Below are 27,075 nucleotides of genomic sequence, written 5' to 3' on the forward strand. Positions count from 1 at the left end.
GGGGAGAAACAAATGTCAGCATAAATGATTAATAATAAATTCGCATTTACCAAGGACTTACAGTGAACCAGGGTCTGCTCTCGGGACCTTCCCCGTCCTAGCACAGGATTCCTCCAACTACGTATGGAAGAACTTTTTTTTTCTGTAATTTCCAACCCATTTGAAATGAATGCTCCTGTCCGGTGCAATAAAAAGGAATTATTAAAAAAAACAAAACCAAGTGGAAAGACAGCCTATAAGCCTAATGTTTCAGTATTTGGACTAACCTGGCAAAAAGCTACTCTGCCAAATTGCTGTAAAAGTTTAAATGTTTACTCTGTTTCCGTCTGTGTCACCGCGCGAATCGCACTCTGAGCTGTGCTGCCTTAGCCCAGGTGACCCGCATGACCACCTAGGAGGTAGGGAGCAGAGTGAGCACCAGGGCAGGGGTGCGGCGTGCTTACAAGCTTAATAACCCAGGTCCTAGTACCAGCTCCGCCACTTCCAAGAGAAGAACTTTGCCCCTCTGTGCCTCGGTTCCTCTCCCGCACCGCCCCCCACCCCGCCCCGCCCGCAACATGGGAACAATACTAATGGTATCTCATAGGGATTTTTGGTGGGGGTTCAACGAGTTAATCGTGTGAAACCCTTTAAATAGTACCTGGCGTACTGAAACCCTCACCCCACATCAGTTATCACTGTAAAGTACCATTAAATGTCAGGCGGCATTGTTATTGTGATTCTACGTGTCCTCACCCTCCCTTACCACCCTCCACCTGATATGTCAAGTATCTACTGGATGATTACCCTACTATCTGTCACTGCCACAAGAACACTAGATCTATGAGAGCAGGGGCTCAGGTCTGTGCTGGCACCCACTAAATACCCAGCTTAGCCTAGAACTGTGCCTGGCACATAGCAGACGCCCAAAAAATGGCAAGAAGCATGAGCTCAAATCCTGGTTCTGCCACGTATTTGCTGTGTGACCTCAAGCAAATGACTCGACCTCTCTGGGCCTCCACTTCCTTATCTGTGGAATGGGAATACAACAATGCTGACCTGGCCCATGTGCACAGAAAGGTTTAGAGAAGGATGCTCCTGCGGCGCTTTTCAGCAATGTCCAGAGATGCTGTTGGTTGTCACAACTGGGGAGCGGAGTAGTACCGGCTCCTAGTGGGTAGGGACCAGGGATGCTGCTAAGCACCCTACAATGCATAGGACAGTTCCCCCCATCAACAGATGACACAGCCCACACTGTCAACAGTGCTGAGGTTGAGAATCCCTGATACAAAAAAAAAAGAACCACCCAGATGCCCATCAAGAGAGGGATGGATGTACGAACGCCAATGTAATCGTCCTGTAAAACAGTAGGCAGAAGTTAGAAGGAATGAGCTCAAACTGTGTAAAACAGCATTAAAAGATCACCCAGACATACACGGTTGGTGAACAAAGCCAGCTGCAGAATATCAGGTGACCATAGCCATTTACCCTCAGACAGCAGGTAAGAGACAGCGCTAGAATTTAAACCGAGGAACATGGCTCCAGTGACGTAAGCTTTAACCACCCGCTCTGTGGCCAGTTTGACGCCTTTCGGTTAAACAAATGCACACTTAAAAGCGTGCCCTGTTGTTTCTACGGGTTCCTATTTATGTGTGTCAATGGCACGAACACACAGGGAAAAAGATCTGGAAAACTGGAGGGCACCTGGAGGTGGGAGTAGCCAGGAAAAGAAGGGGAGGTTTACCTCATCTGTAATTGTTTACTTTTCTACAAGGAGATTGCATCTATATCTGTCGTGTAATTAGAAACGAAAAATTACAAATGCATATACCCTTAAACCCAGAAATTCCATTGCTGTAACTGTATAAACCCACAGGCATGAGGTGGCCTGTATCTGTCGTACGTCATTTGTAAAGGCAAAAGATTGAAACCACCTCGATGTCCATAAGGGGATGAGCGTAAAGAAAAACAAACCACAGTGGGTCCGTCCAGTGGAATTCTGTGTGCTACGATGGAACAACCTCCATGACACAGGGTGACAAGGGGACAAACAAGAGCCAGGGGCTAGCTTTGGGGAGGAAACTGGGAGGGTGCCTTCTCTCTTTCATTTCATTTTTTTTAGAGCAGTTTTAGGTCCATAGCAAAATTGAGCAGAAGGTACAGAAATTTCCCCTATACCCCTTGCTCCCCACACATGCATGGCCTCCCCCGTTACCCCATCCCCCACCAGGGTGGGGCATTTGTTACAACCCGTGAACCCGCAATGACACATCATTATCATCCAGAGCCCCCAGTCGACGTGAGGGCTCACTCAGTGCGGCTGCACAGTCTGTGGGTCTGGACAAACGCATCATAACAAGCGTCCATCATCATACCATCACACAGAGCACTTTCGCTGGCCTAAAATTCCTCCCAGCATTCCCTGATCTTTTTACCATCTTCACAGTTTTGGGGGCTGACTTCTCACTCCGCATTATTTATGCCTTTTTAATTTGAATCATGCGAATGATTACATATTATACATAAAAAACACAAAATATACATATGATATATGTAGTTTTATATGCACTTACATAGTTATGTATACACATATAGACATATATTAAAAATTAATTTAAAAGACACAGAAGACCGTATACTGTATGATTCCATTTTATATAAAGTTCAAAATCAGGGAAAACTAATACTTGATGATAGAAATCAGAACTGGTTACTTTGGGGGATACTGACCGAGAGGGAATACAGTCTGGGGTGCTGACAATATTTTCAATCTAATGTGGGCGATGGTTATACAGATAAATCATATGTAAAAATTCATCAAGCCATACACTTAATAGTGTGAATTTTACATGCAAAATATGCCTAAAAATTTTTAACAAAAACTTTTTCATGAAAAAAGATTCAATCATGGTGAGGAAGAGATTCCTGGAGAGCCCCCCAAATCTATCTTCCCCTCATTCCCAGAGGGAGCTCTTCGCTTGGGGCCCTGGGAGGGGGCCAAGCTGGGGTTGAGAGTCCCCTCCTCCTCCCCCCAAAGAAGCCGAATGGGAATCAAGCTGGCCTTTGTGGCTGCGTCCAGCAGAGCAGGACAAAGGGCCAAATGTTTGACCCCTCTCTGCTCTGACCCTCCCCAGGACACTGCAGCCATTCATGTTGGAGGCTGGCCATTCCTCCAGGGCTCCAGCCACCCTCCTCTAGGGGGCTGGGAACAATATCCCCTTTTACCACCCCCTTGTCTCCCACTTCCGCATTTAATTGCAAGTTCATGGGTATTAAGTGGCCCATACAGCTGACCTGGCTCCCTCACCCCACCCCCCAAAAAGGAAGCCCACAGCCCTATCTCTGTTCACTGCCTCTGTGTGCCTGCTACTCTCAATGATCTCCCCAGAGAGGAGGCAAGAACCCTCCCTTCCCTCGCCTTCCTCAAACAACTCTGTTCTCACCCAAAAACACCGCCTTGCAAACCAAGCTGCTCTTGGCCCTGGCCCAGGGATGTCAGGCCCCGGAACGGCACCCGCTGTTCCGACGTGCCAGGCCACTGGCACGCCCACTTTGCACCTCACTGGAACCCCACTTGATGTCTGAGGACACTGAGGGCCGGGGAGGGTCAGTGAGAAGCCTGCCGTCCAGCCAGGGCCAGGGCTAGGAGCCTCAAAACTCCTCCGCCTGGCTGTCCTGACTTTCCCTAAGCGGCCTTCTTGCCTCCCGCTCAAGGTGGAGGCCCAAACCTATGACCCTTAATCTCTTTTCTAACGTTGAAACCCCAGGGTCAACTCTGACCTTACCTGGTGACCTTTGAAGGTCGGAGAGAAGTCACATAAGTCAATTTAGCTTCCGCCTAAACTCACTTTTGCCCTTCCTTGCTCATGGCATTCCTACGGCAGAATGTCCCCACGCCTGTCACACCTATCCTGAAAGTCTCCCCTTCCTCCAGGAAGCCTTCCATGTTACACCAATCAAGGTCTAACATCCCCTCCACTGAAAAGTCTCACGTCCCACATTCCTCCGCCACCGACTCAAGTCTGAGACAGCTCTACCTCCATCCTAAATTTGTTGTCTTCTCTCCATGCCACCTCCTGGTCCAAGCCACCACCATCCTTTGCTAGTCACCTACACCTGACCAACAGCCATCTAACCAGTCTTGCTGCAACTACGGATGAGCATCCACGCTGACCTGAGTGTCCCCTTATAAAACGTAAGTCAGACCAGTCTTCTGCCCTGTTCCCCGCCCTCCATGGCTGCCAGGTGCACATGGAGCGACGCCCTGCTCCTCACCGGTTACCTGCCAGGCCCCGCGGCGTGTGCCGTGACCTCCCTTCCTCGCTCTTTGCCTTCCCTCCCTCCACTCCGGCACCTGCTGCTCCTCAAACTCGCCAAGTTCCTTCCCATCTCCCAGCCTGCTAAAACCTGCTAAAACCCCCTCCCCAAACTGTCACATACTGGCTCCCATGGCTTTGCTTCTAGGTCAGGCCTTTCTTGAGCACCCAGCTGAAGGCAGAATTCCCCCACTCCATCCCAGCAGGTACGAAAACCTGGAACGGGTCCTGCTCGCTGTGTATTTGTTATTTCTCTGTCACCCTCGCTGAGGACATCGGCTCCACTGGGGCAGGGATTTCTGTTTTCACTCCCGTGTCCTCGGGACGTAGTACAGCGCCTGGCACACAGGAGGTGCTTGGTAAAGATTGGGGACTTGAGTAATTAATGAGAGATTGTTTCTATTCTTTAATTTACATTTAATTCAAGAGCTGGCCCATACTCTGTTCCAGTAAGCAGGTGCCACTAACCAACTGCTACGGACCAGCTCTGGAATCAGAGATCTCCCTGCTTTGTCCTGGTCTCCCCAGCAGTACAAGGAGGCTCTGCCATTGCCTGGTTCCTGAATGGCTCCTGAAGCTGGAACAGAGGGAAGGTAGGAGCCTCCCACTAGGTGCTAGGCAGGGACAGGGCTGGGCAAATGTAGGCGCGCCCTGGGGACCTGCCAGCCTGGCTCCTCTGCTGGCGAAGGCCTTCTTCTCTCCGAGGGTGCCGCAGGGCCAACCCTCCCCCCGCCACCACCCCGTGAGAATGATCTATTCCATCTCTGTGTTCTCAGTTAGCGCCCCCAGGTGGCACACCATGATGGTCAAGGGCAGGGCTGTGGCGCCAGGCAGCCTGGATTCGAATCCTGATTCTGCCTCTCGTCATGGCCTCTCTTATAAGCTCTGCTAGCTGCGTGAACCTGGGCAGGTTACTGAATCTCTCCATGCACAGGCTTCCTCCTTTTTAAGGAGGTCTACGTCACAGGGTGGTTATAAGGACTAGCAGATTAAAAGCGGACTCTGATACAGTGGGTCCAGCCCAAGCTCCTGAGTCGATACTGCCGGTCTCTGGGGCACACCTGGAACAGAGTAAGGGCCTAAAGGGCTTCAGCACATAGTGGGTACTCGATAAAATTTATCTTCTGTAGTTATTATCTATCATCTGACTAAATTAGATTGTAGAGAGCTGTATATCTGTCCTCCCACTAGAATTAAACTAGAATCTTTTCAGATCTGTGTGAGACTCTGACTTAAATCTGTACACATAAATGTAATTTTAATTTCGATTTAAAAGAAAGAGCAGCTTTTTCCATTTCCTGAGTGCCCACATATTTTCTTCCATGTAATTCTCGAGACTCCCCTGCATGCTCAGCAGGGAGTGTGGATGGGTTCACTGCATGGAGTCCCCCACAAGGACACACAGACAGGAACTGAAAGAAGACATTCAGAACGTCCCTCTGAAGCCATGTCCATCCAAGCACACTGTCTATAACATCCTAAGAATAAAGAGCGACTTTCTATAAACCTTGCAGGCCTTCCCTGAACGTCATGGTCGTAGGACCTTGGAGTCTGTGTGTGCTCGAACGGTTAGCTGGATTAAAGTAAAATACTTCAAACATCACCATCTGAGGACCTCGTTTTGTCCTATATGCAAAACTTGAGGGGCCCCTCTGTGCACCCCATGGGGAGGCTCGAGGCATACCATTTAGAGGGGAGGAAAATGAGGTACAGAGAGGCTGATCAGCCTGTCTGGGGTCCCACTGGTGCGGAGGCTTCTGTCCACCCCCAAGAGGACCATCAGGAGCCAGCTGAGTCGAAACCCCAGACCGCAAACCCCAGACAGCTTTGGCCAGTGCTCTGGGCTGAGTGGGCGGGGCAGGGGCTGCTGGAACAAGGGACTCAGCCCCTGTGCTGGGTACTCCAGCCACATTGATAGAATCTTGCTCTAATCTGCCTCTGGACCAGGGGCCCACAGACCCTGCCACAAAAGGGGACAGTGGGAGCTTTGATGTGGTGGAGGGTGGAGCCAGCGTGACTGCGGGCCGTTTGTGGGGGCGGGGAGGGCCTGTGAAGCCCAGGTATGGCCTCCAAACTGGTCTCAGCTTCTCTCCGGTACCCTCGGGCCCCTGGGCAACTTGGACACACAACTCTTTCACCAAACCCTTTATACTCACGATTTCATTTAAACTCTACAAAAACCCTTTGAGGTAGGTACTGCAATCACTCTCCATTTTGCAAGGAGGTAAACTGAGACACAGAGAGTCTAAGTAACCTGCTCAAGGTCACACAGCAGAAAGGCGCAGAGCTAGATTCAAATCTAGGTTTAGCTGACACCAGGACCTAAACTTATTTATAAGCACTTTTCCAGCTGGGGAGTGGGGAGGGGGCTAGCCAGGGAGGGCTTTCCTGAGAAAGGGCTTTAGACCCTCACCACTCAGTGCAGTCCCCAGACCAGCAGCATGGGCCTCTCTCATCTCCTCAGATCTTGTAAGAAATGTAGCAACTCAGGCCCCACCCACAACCTGCTGATCCAAACTCTGCATTTTAATTAGATTCCCCAGGTGGTTCATGTGTATAGTAAAATGTGAGATATCCTGGTTTAGACCCCAGGATGAGTGGGCGATCGCAGACCTGTCTGGATCTCGGTGTCTCTGGGAACTGAGAGGCATAGGGCAGGCCTATGAGGCCACTCTCGTGTAAAACAGGGCTTCTTCCCAGCACCACGAAGACTCATCCAGGGACCCTGAGCATCCTTCCTCCCTGAGGCCCGAAACAGGATCCAAAAAGCCCAAAGCCAGCATAGGTGCAGGTGAGGAGGGAGACGGGAGTAGACGGGAGGGAGACGGGAGGGGAGACAAGGGTGGGGGGGGGGCCGCCAGTACTAACCTGCCACAGATTTGGTGGCAGACTCACCAAGAGCCGCACCATCTGGAGCCCTTTTGTGATAAAAAGCGGGAAGGACAGTGCAGAGGCAGAGAGCCAGGAATTATTTACAAAGCCAGGGGTGAGGGGGCAAAGGAGGTGCCTGAGAGAGAGGCAACAGACAGGACCACGCACTCCAATAACCACTCAGAATCCACGTGAAATCCGCCCTTTCTGCAGCTCGCAGAAATGTGACACCCTGAACATCAACCACCAGTCCTGCTCTTGGTACAACATCAACATCAACAATGGTAAACATGTGACCCAGGCCTGACTAATCAGAGCTCTGGGCCCCAGGACGGGCAATACTTGGTTCCTGGGTGGGTACATGACCTGAGGGTCAGGCCAGGGAGCACCTGGATCCAGTTATGCCTGAAGCCATTATTCCTGAATCAAGTGAGCCTATGCAAATCTTTTGTTATTGTTCCTGTTTGCCTGAGACTCTTTGAGTTGAGGTTTGTCATTTACAACTCCGAAGAGTCCTGAATGATACATCTGTTAAAGAACATACCACCCTCGAGTACCATTGTTTGCATATCCATTCTCTCCCCAGGCCCGGAGCTCCCTGAGGACACACATCATTGTGTGATTTAACTCTGGCCCAGATGCCTAGAAGGCCTGACACAATCTCAAAAGATAAGTAACAATGAATGGATGGTTCTTTCTTCCTTCATTCTACAAATATTTACTGAGCACCCCCTATGTGCCAGGTACCTTTCTAAGTCTGGGAACAGCTGGGAACAGGAGAGATAAAAATCCCTGAGCTTAAATTCCAAGAGCTTAGATTCTAGAGCGGGGAGTGTAGAAAATAATGAAACAAGTGAGTAAAACATAAGTGCGATGGCTAAGGAGGAGAGGAAGCATGGGGAGGAGGTACAATTTTTACATGGAGACGTCAGGGAAGGCTGCGCTGAGAGAGTGAGTTATCTGAGCAGAGACCTGAAGAGGTAAATGACCAACATAGATTCCTGGGGAGTGTTAACAGACTATGCACACAGCACATGCAAAGGCCCTGAGGCAGGAATGTGTCTTGGAGAGGAGGTCAGAGAGGTGAACATGGGGAGTGGGAAGCCCAGACACTGAAGGGCCTGAGTGAGGCAGGAGCGATGGGAGGGTTTTGAGCAGAGAAAGAATGTGATCTAACTCACACAGGATGTGTGTGAGGAACCACCTGTCGGGGGCAAGGGCAGAAGCAAGGGACTGGGGAGGAGGAGAGCAACAGTACCGGAGGGGTGAGCAGTGGCCAGATTCTGGGTACTTGGTGAAGGTGGAGCCAAAAGGATTTTCTGATAGTTTGGATGTAGGACATAAGAGGAAGAGCAGAATCGAGATGGCTCCCAGGATGTGCTTAAGCAACTGGAAGGACAGGGGACCATTAACAAGACAGGAGGGGGACGAGAGCGAGGTGAACTGGGGAAGATGGGAGGTCTGCGATACCCGCTACGCACCCGAGCAGAGATGTCCAGTCATCTGGATATAGGATATCATCCGGATATCAGGGCAGAGGTCAGTACAGGAAATAGAAATTTGGGAAGTGTCAGCAATGGGTTGGCGCATAAAGTGATCGAACGAGATGAACTCACCTACGGAACGATAATAAAACGATGGAGGGAGAAAGAAGGAATTATCTCCATCTCCCCGCCCCTGGGCTCCCATCCCCACGAGCCTCCCCGACTACGTGTTGGGGAAAGAGAGAAACAGTGATTCGGCTCTTTCTTCCGTTACACTTGCTGTAGTATAGACAAAGGCATTCAGCATCCGTCACCTCCCCACCCTACTCCCAGCTCCACTCCATCACCCAGTGGAGAAACTGAGGCTCAGAGAGGGACAAGGCTGATGCGAGGTGATGTGAAGGCCAACTCAGCTGGCAGAGCTGCTCAAACCAGGCCCCAGGCTGCAGACATGACACACCGCAGCCAAACACGGCTTTGCACGAGCAGAAATAAAGAGAACCCCCCTACCCACTCCAACTTCTGTGGCTGTCAGCACAGAGGACTTGACAAAGAGCTAATACATGGGGAGGGGGCTGAGAATGCGTCTTGGCCCGAGGTGACTGGCAGACGGCACTGGCATCAAGCTGGGAAACCGGGAGGGGCAACCAGCATGAAAGCCAGGACTGGGTCTCCAGAGCCACCAGAGCAGGGGGTATCCCGCTTCCTGGACTTACAGGCCAGCCCTGAGCCCAAAGTTCCACCTCCCTTCCCCAGGGATAGGGCATCGTGCTCCCAACTCAGCTGTAACACCTCTCCGAGCCTCGATTTCCTCATCTGTAAGATGGCCAGCAAATACAGAAACGTGCACGTCATCGTTCTGTCATAGCAGCTAATGTGTGCTGCCCTCAGACACTGACCCAGCCCAGGGGTCTTGACAAGATAACTATTGTAGGGCTGTCCTAAGCACTGCAAGACATTTGGCAACACTAGATGCCAGCAGCATCCTCTCTCTCTAGTTGTAACGACCAAAAATGTCTGCAGCCATTGCCAATGTCCCCGGGGTGGGGAAGCGGGTGGCAAAAACTGCCCTTGTTTGAGGACTACTGCTCCAGGCGCACTTCGACACCAAGATGTCAATATCAGCTCCATGAGGGCAAAGATCTTTGTCCATTTGTCAAATTGGGGGCCCAGATTTAACTTAAGGGGCCTGGTTTCAGCATCTTGCTCAACCATACACTATCCTGATGCTCAAAGGACTGTGGGAGGGTTTATATCACCCCATATGATACACAGGGTTGCCACACAGTGAGTGAGAAGCCAGCAACAGTCTTTTTATTATTATTAGTTTATCTTAATCTGAAAAAGAACATGTTAATTATAACTCGTGAAGCAATGCAGAAAAAAATCTGAAAATAAATTAAGCATCTCCCTGTACACCCCCTTCCCATTCCTTAGCCCAAGGCCACCAAAGCTAACATCCTGGTGTGCATCCTACAGTGACTTTCTCAACACTAGTAAACCCCCGCAAAGAGAGTCTTTTCGTTATTTTGTCTACAAAATGGGGATCACACTCTACATTTGACTCATGACTAAACTTTTCTTACTTAACATTACAGCACATACAGCCCTTCACGTCAAGAGACGAGATCAATTCATTCTTTTAAACAACAAACGTCTTTGTAACTTACCCTCTTTATATACTTTTTTCCTTGGTTCTATAGAAGAGACTCCCAAATGAACTAAATCAAAGGACAGACAGTGTGATTTTTTTTTTTTTTTAAAAGACACTGTCAGACTATTTTTCCCAAAAGACAGCAGTCTTTAATACTCCCATCAGCATCATATGGAACTGCCTAGTTCCCAGCAGCCATGCCAGCACTGGGTAGTATCACTTTGCATGGGTGCACGCACGCGCACGTGAGAGAGAGAGAGAGAGAGAGAGAGCACGCGCGCGCACACAATGCTATGGAAGGTGACGTTGACTGACGTAGCTACTCAGCAGAAATGCGGCTCCACATAGTTCTCATTCCACAGAATACTACCAATTCAAAAGCATTCTGGACCCAAACGAGGAGAGAGGGTTATAGGAGAGCAGACTGTCCATCCACAGGGCCCCGAGATGCCCCTCCCCAACCTCACAAGCTGACTCCTGAGCCTGCAACCATCCTCATTTCTGAAATGGATTTCACACCCAGGCAAAACAAAGATGCCTTTGTCACTAGGAAAGAGGGAGCGACTGTTGCCAGAACATTCTGGGTTCTGTTCATTCAAATCTCCGTGCGTGGGGAAGAGGAGGAGAGAGTCGGGGTGGGGAGAACAGGATGCTTCCCACTCTGGGGCTGCCCTCAGGGTAGATGCCCTCAGGGCAGAGCCAGAGCAGCCTCAGACGCCCCGTTGTTCTCTCTCGCTGGTTCACTCTGCAAATATTTGCTGAGTGCTTACAACCTGCCAGCCGCTCTGGGAAGCACTTCACGTTTATCACCTCATGGGATTCATCCCCACAGCCTGATAAAAGAGGTAACCCCATCCTTAACCCCATTTTACAGATGAGAAAACTGAGGCTCAATTAAATAAGCCAGGACCCAAGGCCACACAGCTAGTAAATAACACTGGAGCACTAAGGAGGGACAATTAATTTCTAACCACCTGGGCCACCCACGGCAGCCTCCTTCCTCTGTCTCCACCCTGGCCCCCTACAATCCCTTCACTGGCAGCATAAGGGATCCTGAGAAAACTGTCAGATTGTCCCTCCCATCTCACTCAGAGCAAGTGATGGCTCGGAAGGCCCTGCACGATCTTCCCACCGGCTCCCACTTCTACTGTCACCTCCCTGACTTCACCTCCAAATCACTTTCCACCTGGCTCACTCTGTTCTGGCCGCTCTGGCCTCCTTGCTGTTCCTGAAATATGTTCCTGCCTCAGGGCCTTTGCACTTGCTGCTCCCTGTGTCTAGGATGCTGTTCCTGCAGATACAGAGGAAGTCAAGTCATTTTACTGAGGTGACACACTTAGAAGGAGCAGAACCTAGATTCGAACCCAGGCTGCATGGCCTGAAAGAAAACAAAACACACACAACAGAGTCTCCAATAAGAGAGAAGAATGCTGTGTGACCCTAGGCAGTTTACTGAACCTTTCTAAGCCTGTTTCCTCATCTGTAACATGGGCAACATAGGAACACCTTTCCCATTGGGATCCTGGGAGACTACATCGCTTGGGACATGTCCACTGAGCATAACACCTCACACGTGTGGACATCAGTGTTATTATTAGTTCTGTGGAAAGAGCTGGAATAATCAGGGATGGCCTCCCGAGGAGGAAGGAAAGTAGGAATTGAAAAGCAATGAGGCACTGCACGCAGGCCAGGTGACAAGTGGGTTCCCCCAGAGGAAGACAAAGGCTTCTAATCTGGGATGGAGGCACCAACACAGAGAAGAGATGCCCCCACTTGGCACCCCTGCCCTTCCCAGCACCCTGGTGTCTCCCTTCCCGAGAACCACCGTTCCCCTACTGCCATGTGGCCCAGGTGGGCTCCTCACCCAGATGTGTCAAGTCAGAGTCTCAGTGACTAGATCAGGGATGGGCCTCAAATCAGAGCCCACCCCTGGCAACGAACAGACCCTTCCTTAACCCAAGTTAAGCAACTCTCATTTTTGCTATGGCAGTTTGAGCTGGGTTTCCTGTACCTTGCAACCAGACTCCTTCCTGACTACTAGCTCTTGCTAATCTCATCAGCAACAGCAGTGCTATTATTGTTATTATTGTTGTTATTATTATCATTTCAAAACCTTTGTGATTTGGGAGAAAGATGGCAGGGGAGAAGTCTCCACTGGGCTGCACAGGCACAGGAAGATGCCAAGCCTGACTGGGGCGGGGTATCAGGGTCCTGCAGTCCAAGAGGAGGCCCCAGATGGCAGCTGAGGAACCCACTGCTTCCTCTCTGGGGTCTGTACCCCAGGGTCTCCCAAAGGAGCGTAAGTACAGAACAAGACTCAGGGAGTAGGACACACAAACGTGGAAACCTCCCTTTCAAAAGCCGATGTTGGAAAAAGAGAGTGATTGCCCACAGGCCACAGGAAGTGGAAATTGAGATAACAGAATCACTCTCTTTAAGAGAGAACCACCCTCCCCCCCACACACACACCATCTCAGAAAACAGAAAGACCACCCACAAACTGGAACATGCATCACAAATACCAACAGGGGTCGGTCAGGTAAGGGGTGAGCTGTGGCTGGACATGGTATCCTTTGTAATGGCAATGAAAGTCATATCCTTTTAAGAGAAAAGCACTGTTTTGCTTATTAAACACATCTTTTTTCCAAAGAGAAACCTGCCACCTCCTACTTTTCTTAAAACATGTGACCCTCTTGGTCTGGCTGTCAGTTTTCCATTTGATAGAAAACAAGAGTGAGAAGAAATATTTCATTGTCCTCTTAACTCTACTATTAAAAAAAAAAAAAAAAAAAACAGCAGAGCGAGCGCAAAGAATGGCAACCAACGTTTGGTTTCAAAGCCAGAGACATTAGGGAAGGGTGGGGACTGCGACGAACGGAAGACTGCAAGCCCTGTCTATAAAGAAGCCGGCGCTAACTCAGCTCTAGTCACGTGTCTGCCTGCAGGAATGCAACCTGATGTGTATAAGTCTTCTGATTATTTCTGAAGCCAGAAATACAGATTTCTGTATGAAATTTGATATTTCAAAGTTGCCGATTAACCAAAAAAATTTCAAACACTATACAGGCCTGACAAAACCTACTTACAAAACCTAAAAGCAACAAATGAATAGGACAAACAGAGACTCACAAACAGAGACTCACAGACTCACAGACGATAGACTAGTGGTTACCAGAGGGTGGCAGGGAAGGAGGAGATAGACGGGGTAAAAAGGGGTCAAATATGTGGTGACCGAAAGAAATCTAACTATGGGAGGTAAACACAGTGTAAATATATATATGCCTTACCGTTAAAGTGTACAGCTGAAACTTACTGGGTTTCATTAACCAATGTCACCATAAAAAATAAATAAATAAGAAAAAACCAAGTAGGGAAAAAAAAAACCTATTACAGGCCTGAGTTGGCCTAAGGTTCAATCCCTAGTTTGGAACCGGTGATATATGGACCTGTGGACTATGATGTCAGAGGCTCTACTTCAATCACATCCTTGTCTTCAGCAGCTAGCACAGGACATAGGCCCACAACAAGGGCACACAAGCACATGTGGTGTGTGTGTGCATGCACGCATGTGCGCGCGTGTGCGCGCACGCGCGCACACACACACACACACACACACACACAATGTTTATGGTCACTGAAGTCAAAGATGCTGATAGAAAAGTTTCCCAGAGACACAGGAATCCTCTGGGCACACAAGATTCCGCCAACTCATCTGGACATGATTTGAGGCTCCCTCTGCCCTCTGAGGCATCTTAGCTGTTGGACAGTAGCAGAACATCGGGGGACAGGAGTCAGGAAACCTGCATTCAAGTCCCATCTCAGGCACAGCCTCAGTTGGTAAGCCTGGGCCAAGTCACTGAAAGCTCGGAGCCTCCGTTTCCCCTTCTGGACGAGCGGGTGAGAGGATGTCTTGGTCTCTGGCAGCTCTGACCACCTGATTTTAGGATTCCAGTTGTCAATGATTTATTTGGGTTTGTAAAGAAAAAAGGTTTCTTCAGCTCTCAGTTATAAAATCGATTCAAGAACCAGCAGCCTGAACAAAGATGCACATGGTCTGTAACTGAAAAACTGAAAACTCTATAAATGCCCAATATAAGAAGAATGCTTAAATAATAACAATTAATTAACCTGATTATAGCTAATATATAGGGAGTGCCAGGCATTATCCTGAGAACTTTATAGATCTGAACTAGTCTAACTCACCCATCAATCTAAGAGGTAGGCTCTATTTTCGGAAATAAGGAAACTGAGGCACACAACAGGTAAAGCAGCTTGCCCACGATCACGCAGACAATAAGTAGCCAGGATTCGACCCAGATCATGGGATCCAGAGCCCCCACGTTTCATTATGAAGCCACTGAAGGTTTGGTGATGAAGAGTGCTTGTCATAACATGAGGAAGTACACAGAAGGGGCAAGAGAAGTGAGAAATAACACTGTGTGTGCAGTGTGATCACACCTAGGCTAAGACAAAATGCAAAGAACGAGGAAACACACCAAAAGGTGAAACGTCTGTTTGGAAAGGTGAGATCTTTTTATTCGTGCTTATGCTCCAAATGTCCCATAATAAGCTGTGACAGCAAACACAGCCAGTGCATGGCAGGTGTCCCTGGGAGCCAGCATCGTGCCCAGAGCTTACTACTTCACTCTAGCTAAATAAGTGGCCTTGGGAGTAGGACTCCCACCACCCAGGGCCCAGATGTTGCCTGCCCTGAGGCTACTGCATCCCCAGCATCTATAACGGGGACAGGCACATAGCAGGCACTCGATAAAATGTGTGGACGATGAGAACAAGCCTGTGGGTTGGAAACAGAGATTTCCCCATTTCACAGAGAAGGAAACTTAGACCCAGGAGTCAACTGCCCAAGGTCACAGGGCTGGTGAGCAGTGGTCCAGGACAAGCACCGATAAAGCCTCACCTTAGCGGAGGGTGTCTTTCCGCCAGCAGTACAAATCTCAGGTGGTCAAAATCACCAAAGAGACAGAACGACTAAATATAATGTTTGATCCAGGATTAGACTCTTAGAACCTCGACTGGAGATGGGAGTGGCGGGGGTGGGGGGAGGTATAAAGGACATTTGGAGGAAAATAGGTGAAATCAGAATAAGGATCGTGGAGTGTATAATTTAGAATCATTGTTAAATTTCCTGATTTTGTTCATTGTACTGTGGTTATGTAAGAGAATACCCATGATCTGAGGAGATACATGCTGAATTATTTAGGAGTATCATGGCTACAGTTACTCTCAAATGGATCAAAGCAATGGGAATAATTAGGTAAAAAGGTGTGGTGTGGTGTGTGTGTGTAAGTAGGGGATGGGGAGAGAAGTGGGGGCGATGATTAAGCAAATATAGCCAATGATTAACAATTGGTAAATCCGAGTATAGGGTCTCCAAGGGTGCTTGCTCTGCGATCATGAAATATTAAAGTAAAAAGTTACCAAAAACTTAACTTTGAAAAAATGTATCAAATTGCCCATAAATACAGTATACTGTGGTTTTGTGTTTAGACCCCCCTGCACATATGTAGAAATGTACATCAACAAAACATTTTCCCCTACTTGGTTCACAAAGAGAGTGCCTGTAGCTGAACGGACATAAGGAAATGCAGTTTGACGCACACTCCCCCACTATATGTACGACCTTTGTGACGAAGGGGAAATAAATCTTAAAAACCACCCTATCAACAGCCTGGCAGGCCAACAGTAGGCGGCTGGGACCACACAGAGCTCCCTCTGCCCTCCCTGTGTGGTAAGGGCAGGAGGCCAAGGATGCCAGTCTGCAGCCACACCCTACACTGGGGTCCATGCTCCCCAAAGTCAAGGCCACTCATTAAGAAAGTATCAGAAACCAGGAAGGTCTCTGTCACAGCGTGCACCCAGGTCAAGCCCTTTCAGTCACTCATCCACTCCTCTGACCAGTACTAACAGAGCATGTGCTCGGTGCTGGGGCCTTGTCAGTGAAGCCAGCAGACCGGGGTCCTGACCTTGAATGACTTACATTCTAACGGGGGAGGCAGACCCTAACCAAGTAAACAGACAGGATCATTTCAGAGTGACAGATGCCAAGAACAGGTATGATGATGAAGAGAACGTGACTGGAAGGCTCTCTGAGAAAATGACACTCAAAGAGAGGGAAGGGCACTTGATGCAGAGCACGGTCGGAGGTGCTGCAGACAAGAGGGACGACAAATGACGAGGTGCAGAGGCTGGGACCAGCCTGGCGCCGGTCAAGAACAGAAAGCAAGCTGCTGGGGCTGCGACGTATGAGTGCGGGGGAGATGAGGTTGGCATGGTGACCAGGTGAGGAAACCGAGGTCCAGGGAGAAGCAGCCCCCTGCCCAGGGTCACATGGCCACTGAGGGACAGAGACACAATTCAGACACAGACAGTCTGAGCCAGACTCTGGGTGCTTGAGTGTGACACCACGCTGCAGGAAATTCTCCTGCACCGAATCCCCTCAGCCCACACTCCTCAGGTGCCTTTGATTATGTCAGAGAGCATCAGACTCTCTCAGTCCCAGGTCCCCGAAGTGTGCTCGAAAATACTTCGCAGTTATGTGTGTCAAGATAATCACATTATGTAAGAAAACATAAACATGTATATAGGAGAAGAATTTCTTTCGTGCAACAAATATTTCATGAGCACCTACTAGGGGCCAGGCATTGTCCTTGGTGCCGGAAGGACAAAATGAATAAAGAGTTATGCAGAGAAAAGGAGGTGGGAAGTGGCGAGGTGGCGGTGGAGTGCGTGTTTGAATGCGGGAAGAGGGGTCAGAGAAGACCTCTCAAGGACATGAGGTTTGAGCAAAGGCCCAAAGGAGTGAGCCATGGGATGGGGGTGGGGGGAGGGCATTCCAGACAGAGCAAGTGAGAAGACCCTTTTGAAAAAGCAGAGATAGGATGAGGGAGGGAGTAGAGCACGAGGAGATCCTGGAATTAGGTAGGGCTGGCGACTGCACGACTTTGTGAAGATACTACTCAAACCGCGGAATCCCGAATCTCACACTCTGAGAAAGTGAGGTTTATGGTGTGTAAATCCTATCTCAGTGAAGAACAACTGCATGAGAAAGAAAAGAATCATAGGAGAGGAGACCAGTGAAGCAAGAGAGGCAGATCTTGCAGGATCTTCTAGGCCATTCTAAGGGCTTTGCTTTTACTCGGAGGGAGATGGGAACAGGGCAGTGGCAATGAGCTGGCGCAGGTGCTAACTAGATCCCTCTAGCTGTGGACAGAGAACGGAATGTGGAGGCAAGGTGGAAGCAAGGTGACTCTAATAGCCTTGGCCATTTCTCCATGGTATGTCCTTGGGCAAGCCGCTTTAACCTCTCCGTGCCTCAGTTTCCCTCACCTGTGAAGTGGGTCTAAAAAAGACACCCCTCACAGGGCAGGGGTGAGAGCTAGCATCATGTAAAGTGCTGTTATGATGGCTATGAGTGGAGGGTGGAGTGGCAGGTGGAAGCAAACAGTTTTTAATCATGCAAATTAGTTTCCTGAACAGACAACCAGGGGTGCCTGACTCCCCCACAGGAAGCAGAGACCCATCTTCCATCAACAGCCCTGCCAAACAGCGGCCACCCGCGCAGCCTGTCCGTATCCAGGCCACAAACAGGGCCTCCAAAACTCCTCTTCGGATGTGCTGGACTCAGAGGCAGTACCCGTAGCTGAGACAGAGTCAGGGGACAGAGGCTGAGTCACACAGCAACCTGACAGCAGAGCAGGAATTTGCCTGGGGAGGGGAAGGTATGCTCCTCCCTCCTGGATAGGTGTCCAGGCTGTATGCGGGAGGTGGCTACTGGGACCTTGGGAAGGCCACTGCACGGTCCGGATTTTCAGATCATCAATCAGACCATGACACATCCCTGCTGAAAACTCTCCAAGGGCTCCTCACTCCACTGAGAATGAAACCCAAACTGCTCCCTGTGCACACGAGGCTCATGCCACCTGGCCCTTGCTACCCATGCCAACCTCATCTTCCCCACTCTCCCCTCCAACCACCCTTGTCTCCTGCTGTTCCTCAAACCAGCCAAGCGTGGCGCTGCCTCAGGGCCCGGCACATGCTGCTCCCTCCACCTGAACACACGTCTCCCGACTCCTTCCACAGCTGGCTCCTTCTCTGCCACAGGACTCAGGTCACATGTCACCTCCTCAGAGAGGCCTACCTTGACCACTCCATCTCAAAAGATGCGACAATCTCTATCACCAACATATCCCCATTGTACTTCCTTCCTGGTGTATATCTATGCCCCAACTGTGCGGACTTGAGCGAGTTACTCGACCTCTCTGGGCCTTAGTTTCCCCATCTGCAAAACAGGTACAATGACGATACCCGTTCTGCCTCAGAGGGTTGTTGCAAGGGCTCAAAGAGAAAATCCATACAAAGCACTTAGCACAGTACCTGGCACAAAGCAGGGCCTCAGTGAACTATGTTATTATTATCCCTCTTGTCAGTTTCTCAAGTGATCTCTCTTTCGATTACCTGAAGATTCCATGAGGACAATGACTTTGTCCATCTTGTCCTGGTCACGGGCCTGCACCTAGGCCAATGTCCAGCCCACTGTCTGGTCCATTTATTGAATGAATAGGCGAACTAGTGAATGAAAGCACTGATGGCCCACACCTTGCTCTGACCCTAGCCTTGCTCCTCCTGAGAGCAGCTCCTTATAGAAGCCACCCACCCTCCCCTGCAAGGGAGAAAGTGCAAGACCCCGGGTCCTAGTGGCCAATGCCACCTGCCTCCACCAGCCTTCACGGCCCTTGTCCTGCCAGCCTGAAATAGCCTTGCCTCCCCTGGCCCAGAATCAAGGGATCATCTGTCAGTTCCACCCTGGGGAAGGAACCAGGCGGATAAACACAGACTGAGTGTCTGACCACAAGACAAAAGAGGGGCAGGCGGATCCCCTTCTGGTCCTTAAAGAGCTAAGAAAATAAAAATAAACTTAAAAATCCACACAGGACTAGGAGGCTAGAGGGCTTCCCTTCTTTCTAGGAGCTTTCCTCTTGGAGAACAGGAGAGGCTACGGCAGGTACCTGGGCAAAACGGACCTCGTCTCAGAGCTCGGCTGTGCCAGGCACGTGGATGACTGTCCTCGCTCCTCACAGCAACCCTATGAGGGCTACGATCATCTCCATTTTGCAAATAGGAAAACCAGAGCTCAGAGAGGCAAAGGGACTTGCCCAAGGTCACGTAGGGGCAGAGCTAAGATTCGGACCCAGGCCATTTGTCTCTAGAGTCCATGCTCTTAACTCTGAACCCAAGACGCACTGCTGGGTAAAAGAAGCAAATTATATCATGCCATTTACATAAACATAAATATATTTGATTGTCCCAACTAGGGGAAGGGGGTGCTATTGGTATCTAGTGGGTAGAGGCCAAGGATGCTATTAAACATCCTACAATGCACAAGACAGCCCCCAACAACAAAGAATGATCCCCCCTCAATATGTCAACAGTGCTGAGGGTTGAAAGATGGAAGGATTCACCCCAGACCAGCTGCTAGGGCTAGAAATGCCCCCATGGAACCTCTTTAAGAGGGACCTTGATTCAGGCGAAGACAAAGATCCCCAGAGAAGGGCAGGGGCCGCCCAAGCCCTCTCCCCAGAACTTGCGGAATGGAATCCTGATCAACTGCAGGGCCACCACACTCCTGACCAGAGTTCACCCCCCGCCCCCCGCCGTGGGCCACGCTTCTGCAGAGGGTCCCTCTGGGGGAGGGTTTCACCGCAAAACAAGGAGATTCAGACACCCCACCCCACCCCCAGCTTGCTCTCAAGTTCTATGTCTCCTAAACCGAGGCTAGAATCAGTTCTGACCTCACCCTGTGCCTGGGGAACAGGGCTGGTTGGATACCGCATGCTGCTTGACGATCAGCCCACCCTGATCACCCCGTTCCCACCAGGGTTCCAGTCAGAGAGCCTGTGTCTGTTGGATAAAAGGAGAGAAATCACAAAAATCTGAGAGGTCAAGTTTTGCCGTGAGGCATGGCCTGCCTCAAAGACTTAACTCTTGCAAAAGTTTTAAGGGGGGGCGGGGGCTGTGAGGCAAAGAGGATGTGGGTTCCTTGATCTGAGGGAGTGGCCCTAAGCCCAACAGGTCTTCTGCTCACCGGCTTAATAAAGAGAACACTCTCTCAGAAAGGGATACTGTGAAGCCTCCGAAAGCCAGGGACACCAACCCCATCCATCTCTTCTTCAAGTGATAGATAACTGATTACGAGAGCGAACACCAGAATAATAGTAAATGGGTGTCCAGTATGCTCATTTGAAGAAACTCTCATTCAAATGCATGAGTTCTAGTATCTCCACTGGGTCATCCTTCCCAGAAGGATAAGGACCACATTGGCCCGGTTGATGGCTGCATTTTCCTGGCCTAGAACACTGTCTGGAATATAGAGCAGGTGCTCCATAAATACCGGCATGCTGGGAAAAGTAATCTAATTTCTTTATGGTTTTACCTTTTTGTAGCTCTGTTTGCCATACACAAAAGATGGGACCGATCTAACTCTTGCTGGTGCAGGATTTTATCATCAAAAGATTATCAGACTTCCTGATAATGCTCAGCCCAATATAAAGTCTCCTGGTTCAGGCTCTTCAGTATCCTCAAGCTCAGATAATCTGAACTTTTGGACTTAATTCTTGCCCACATGGGCAGCCCAGAGGTCTCACAAAGGGAGTCAATTTGGTCGTAAACACGGAATCATGTTGGGGCAGTTCAGGGCAGTGGCGAAGAATGTGGGCTATGCAGGCAGACAAACTACCTGGATTCGAATCCCAGCTCAGTCAGGCTGTGTGATCTTGGGAAACTGATCTGACTTCTCTGTGCCTTTATTTACTTTTAAAAATAGGAAGCACAATAATACCTAGAACTTTTGAGTTGATACACAGAGAATGCTTTACAAAGGGCTTGTAAATATGTACCACTATTTAAGTGTTAGCAAATTATTATTGCTATTGCTGTTGCATTAATCTAATGGTCATGCTGAAAATATAATTCTTTCTGTTGGCATTTGGTAAAAAATACATTCACATACATATGCATGATTTTCTATGAAAATGGCATAACAAACAGAATTTCTTAGAACATTTTTTCCTTTATCTTCTTGCTTCTTTCTCCACAGGATACACATCTGTTCGGACTTTTCTCTAAACTCCTGTAATGTTATACATACAATGTACATATGAATATTATGGTTACTGTTTATTTTCCCAAAGCGGAACTGTGTTATACACACTTAACAGCCAACTTTTTTGCAACATAGCCTCATAAAATCCCCCAAGTCACTGGGTAGGTGATTTTGTTTCAATGACTACAGAATGAAAACTGTGCTCTCCCACCCCCATCCCTGGCACTGCTCCCTAGTGTCAGACTAGGAGCACAGAACATTTAAAAAAAAAATAGTGACAACACAAAACCACAGTTTCTTGTTTTGGCAAGCAGAGCTCCAATGAGAAGAAGAGTTTTGGTCTCCTACCCCCAAAAAAGCAGAACCACAGAAAGCATTCTGGGAGCTTTCTGCCCACGCCCCCTGACCCTCGGGGACCCAGGCCCAACCCAGCCGGTGGGGCAGACCCTCTGGGTCTGAGACTGACAGATCTCTGTCCTCAGCCAAAGGAAGCTCTTGCGGGGGGCTGCTGACCAACCCCCACCCAGGAGTCTCTTCCCACCACTGCCCAGCTAGCACACCCATCACAGGACCCAGAGACATCCCCCTTGCAGGCAGGGACTCCAAACCAATCCAACCAAGGGGCAAGTGGGTCCAAGACTCACTCAGCCTCCTCTTTAAAGGGCAACCCTTTGAGCCCCAAACTGACAACTTCATCTGCCCCGCCCCCATTGCAGCAAATCCTTCAAAAAAGCCACAACAGCATTCTAAACACCTAGCTTGTGCCTGGCACAGTTCTGAGGCTTTAACCTCAGGCTCATTCAAGTTTTACGACACCCCTATGACCCAGGTGCTAGACTATGCCCATGGTACAGATGGGGCAGCTGAGCCACAGGGCAGTTTGGTGACCCACCCAGAGCCACCTACAGTCGGTGTGAGTAAAGCCAGGATTTGAACGTCAGCAGCCTGGCTCCAGAGCCCCACACTCAACCCTCACGCTGCCAACAGACACGGAATCCAGAGGAGGAACCCGGCAGCCTGACATTTCCATTCTACAGTACTGGCCTTTCTGCAGAAAAGACAAAAATAGTCACGGAGGGGAACTAACTGAAGGAGGCACAGGCAGAGGGTCAGGGCCACACAGACCTGGGTTTGAAGCCCAGTTCTGCCACTTTAATAAATCATGTGCCAAGTCCTTTGTAAGCCAGAAGCAATCTGCAAAGTGGCTAGGGACACAAGTTCTGGGGTCAGCAGCCTGGGATCAAATCCTGGCAATGCTGTCTACGCAACCCAGGGAAGCTCACTTAAACTACCTGTGCCTCAGTTTCCTCATCTGTCAGTGAGGATCACAACAGCACCCCTTTAGAGTGCTGCTGGGAAGATCGAATGAGTTGATACAAGCAAAGTGCTTAGAATAGTAAATGATGAACCCATGTCAGCTCCTATACAGTAACAACTGTCATTGCTGTTATTATCATCAACACTGCAGAGCACACAGGGAGCACCCAACACAGCTGGGGCTCCTCAACGCTGAGATTCAAGCTTCAGAGTCAGAAGCCAGGCAATTTCTCCCATAACCTCTGTGGTGTCTCCCAAGAGAGATCCAGCATCTCTACGAAAGGGCTGTCCTTGCCTTTCCATGACTCTTAAATAAACATACACAAAACACGGCACCAAAGTCCTCAGTCCCCCTTGGAGATGGGGAGGGGATACAATCCAGTTCCTGAAGGAAGCGGGGAAAGATGGGGAGATTCTGGAGGAAACACAGGGTCCCAGGCCCGGAACCCAACAAAACCGCTGGTTCCTGTGGCCAGAGTTTAGACGGTCAAAAGGAAATTCACTCAGAGTCCCTGTCCTCCTTTCAGTGCTGACTCAGATCTCACTTCCTCCAGGCAGCCCTCCCTGACCATCTCTGCTCTTTGGATGCTGGAATCCTATAACCCTACTCACCTGTATTATATAATTATAACATGACATAATAATTAATGATAATAACTAATACTTATATACCTTACTTCCTGGCAAGGCACTGTTATAAGTGCTTTATTTTTTTACTTTTTTAGGCGAGGCAATCCTTGGTTGACCTCACAGATTGCAAGGACCTTATCAGCTTACGATCCCTTATTTATTTTTATGCCTACAGCACCTGGTCTTCCTAGGTGGTCTCCCATCCAAGTACTAATCAGGCCCGACCCTGCTTAGCTTCCGAAATCAGACAGGATCGGGCTTGTTCAGGGTGGCATGGCGCAGACATAAGTGCTATATACATATACATATATATATATATATGTATATATATCACTTATCCTCTTAAAAACTCTCTAAGATAATATCTATTATCATCCTCCATTTTACAAATGAGGAAAGTGAGGCTCAAAAAGGTTAAGCCACTTGCCTTAGGTCACAGAGTTCAAGGACATGATCCCAAGCAGTCTGGCTCCAGAGCCCAGCCTTGTACTTAATTCATAAAGCTCCATTTTGTCACCTTCATGAGACTGTCCTCTCCTTGAGTGCAGGAACTTAGACCTGATTTTTCTGCACCTTCCACAATGCTCAGTCTACACAAAGACTTCATTTCTACCGGTAATGGAACCTTAAAACCAGGGACACACGGAGGCTGGGGCAGCCCTTGCAGGCCTGCCTCTGCCACATGGACTTAAGAGCAGGGAGGGATTATTAAGCATTCTTCCATTCTCCCAAGCCAGGAGGCACAGGGGAAAATCCCTTAGCAAGTATAAAGGCTGAGAGGAGAGACTGGGAAGACAGAAGAGAATCACAACCTGCAGTCTGCCAACCTCACTGCGTGGAAAGCCTTGGTAATTAGCAGTTCCTGAAGCTCTGAGCCCTGGGTTTTCAAAATGAAAAGGCCTTGGCTTGTTCAGGGGCCATTTCTGATGGAGCAAAACAGGAGAGGCCTTCTGCGACTCACAAACAAGGTATGGCTGGTCATGTTACACAATCAGTCTTGTTTCTGGCACCAGCTTGGGGACAGCCAAAAGGACAGGCAGAAGGGAAGCCTGGATTCCCCTCCCCCTAGTTTTACAGGTGGAGAAACTGAGGCCAGGACAGGTGCCATGACTGGTCCATGATGTCAAAGTTGGAACCAGCTCATCACAGAGCTGACAAGTCAATCCAAAAAAAAACAAACAAACAAACAAACAAACTCAGCAAATTAAAAGTGCCAAGGAGATAATGTAGAAGTAGAGAAATTTTTTTCCCTTATTTCTTTAATAATAAGAATGGTTGATTCTAATCATTTTCCATTATTCCAGCTTCCTCAGTCTCTACGCATGGACAATTAAAAACCACAGTTAACCCAAACGCATTCTGTATCTGGTCTGAAATGCACCCACACCATCTAGGGCAAGGGCTTTCTTTCCCATTAGTATAAAAATTGGTTTGTCTTTCCTCTTTCTCTTTCAGACTGAGGAGCAGGGAGTGGCTCAGAAAGAGAAGTAAGGAGTTCCCTAGAATTTGACATTGTTCAGAGATGTCAGGGCTGTCTACATCTTTAATTCAGGAACTGCCAGCTTCAAACTGAGCAGATTCTTTTTTTTTTTTTAACTGTGAGAGAGGGCGAGATGGGGAAAAAAAAAAATGCTAACCCTGCCTTATTCTTACAGGCCTTTCTAAAAAGGTCCTTTAGCCAAATGGTTTTCAATGCCTGTACAACACCCCCCATCCTCCAACACACACACAACCTCTTTTCACAAGATAAGGGCTCTTTTCTCCGAGTTAGAACTCGGACCTCGCACAGCCTCAGCTAACCCCTCAAGTTACTGGGGGACCCCAGAAGATGCCAGAGTCTCCCTCTCCCCGTACCCCCAACCCCCAGAGTGGAAGCTCTGGCTCTGAGGTCTCTAAAGGAACCACCACCGCCCCCACCAGCCCTTCCTGAACTAGGATTAAAAGACTTCCTAGAGCAGAGAAGGGAGTAAATGAGGTCCCAGCAGGAGGCACGGAGATTAAAGGCTTCGAGTCTCCTAACTTCCAGCGAGGCTGGGCCCGACCCACCCCCTCCTCCCCAGCCACTTTTCTCACTTCCTAGGAGAGTAGGGAAGCGGCCCCTTCCTCCCTCTAACAGAAAAGAAGAAGCAGCAGAAGAAGGAGGAGGAGGAGGAGAAGATACGCAGCATAGGATAGGGGTTTAGAGCACCAGCTGGGCCTGCCCTAATTCAAAAGCCACTGTCCCCAATTAACTACCTGTGTGATTCTGGGCAAGTTACTCAACCTCTCTGGAACTAAACTCTCCCATCTAAAAACTGGGGGAAATACTCGTCCCTACTTCATGAGCCACTCGTGGAAGTTAAACCTTCTAATGACACATGTAGGCGCCTGCCACACAGTAAACGCTCAGTTATTTTACAGTCTGTCGCTGTGGTTTTGCAACTTGGAGGTGGGGGAGCGGGGACTGGACTGCCGAGTCGTGCGTTCGAGCTCCACGCTCCCCAAGCTCCAGCAAAAGTGCGTGCGTGGGGACCAGGGTCCTACTCCGGAGTTTTGTCGATCTCCGTCCCTCCTCTGGACTTTGAGTTTTGTCCTCCTCGGCGCGGAGGGACACTGGGCTTCTAGCATTTCCAGGGTCCGCCCTGGCTACAGAGTTGGTGATGTACTGGGCGGCGAAGGAAACCCGCGAGAAAAGAACGCAGGAGCTAAAGCTCCCGGCGCCTGGGTCCCAGAGCCCCTGCCTCGCGGATGTAACTAATTTAAAAACTATTCGAAAGGCCCCGGGGAGGGGGGAAGAAAAAGACAAAAGGGCAGCGCGCCGGGTGGTGGCGGGGTACCAAGTGCGGGAGTCCCCAGGTCAGGGCTGGACTGCGGGCCCGCCAGGGAGGCGACAGCCCAGCACTAGAGAAGCCCGGGTCGCCTCACTTCTCCGCGCGCCCCACGAGGCGCCCTTGAGGCGACTTCTCGAGACCCCCGGGGGCCGCGGCCACAGGTTGTGGGGACCGACCGCCCCGCTCTGAGGCCCCGGCGCTCCGCTGTCCTCGGGCTCCCTGGGACACACTCACCGACTGCAAAAAGCGCAAGGTGCCCACGTAGTCCCTCTCGGTGCCCAGAATCTCGTTGAGAACGCAGAGGCGAAGGCGCAGCTGGCGCTCCGAATCCCGAGCGGCCGCGCACGGGCCGGAGCTGGGTGCAGCGGCGCCGGGGGCCCGGGGGTCCGGGTGGGCACCTTCCCCAGCCCCGTCTCTGGGATCGCTGCCGCCGGGCACCTCCATTCTAGTGCGGCCGCGCGGCGCCGGCTCCGGCTCCTTCCCCCGCGCGGAGGTCGCGCCGAACGGCGACTCAGGCGTCCAGGCTCCCCATCCCGGACGGGGCGCGCCAGCGGGCCGGGCTCAGCTGCGGGCCCGGCGCATGGCGCGGCGGGCGGGCGGGACTGGGGACAGGCGGCCCGGGCCGGGGGCGGAGGCAGAGCGCGGGGGCTGGACCAGGGGCGGGAGGAGGCGGCCCTCGGGGCTCCCAGACGGCTGGCCCCGCCGCCCGCGCCGCCCAGGGAGCGTCTGCCAAGTGCCACGCCGCGCTGAGCCGCAGAGACGCGCCGCGGCGCTCGGCAGCGACGTCGGAAGCTCGGCGCGGCCGGAGCGGGGGCGCTCGGGGCGCTCGGGCTGGAACCCTCCGGAAGGGGCCCCGCGGAGCTCCGAGACGAGCGCACCAACTCTGCGCCGCGAC

The 27,075-nt window shown here is 50.3% G+C and overlaps 1 protein-coding gene and 1 pseudogene across 4 annotated transcripts in view; both read right to left on the reverse strand.

The window, feature by feature from the left end:
* Nucleotides 1-26,778, reverse strand: part of PREX1 (phosphatidylinositol-3,4,5-trisphosphate dependent Rac exchange factor 1) — a 176,737-nt gene extending 149,959 nt beyond the window's left edge. For 3 of the 4 annotated variants that reach the window (XM_039864544.1, XM_039864541.1, XM_039864542.1), the window contains exon 1: nucleotides 26,415-26,778. In XM_039864544.1, the coding sequence (XP_039720478.1) occupies nucleotides 26,415-26,624 (210 nt within the window). In that variant the 5' untranslated portion in view covers nucleotides 26,625-26,778. The remainder of the gene's footprint in view (nucleotides 1-26,414) is intronic. The other variant, XM_039864543.1, reaches the window with a different exon arrangement.
* Nucleotides 23,537-23,654, reverse strand: LOC120604078 (uncharacterized; annotated as a pseudogene).
* Nucleotides 26,779-27,075: the final 297 nt, after the last annotated feature.

Source organism: Pteropus medius, unplaced genomic scaffold, assembly GCF_902729225.1.
Source record: "Pteropus medius unplaced genomic scaffold, Ma_sr-lr_union100, whole genome shotgun sequence".
NCBI classification, from domain to species: domain Eukaryota; kingdom Metazoa; phylum Chordata; class Mammalia; order Chiroptera; family Pteropodidae; genus Pteropus; species Pteropus medius.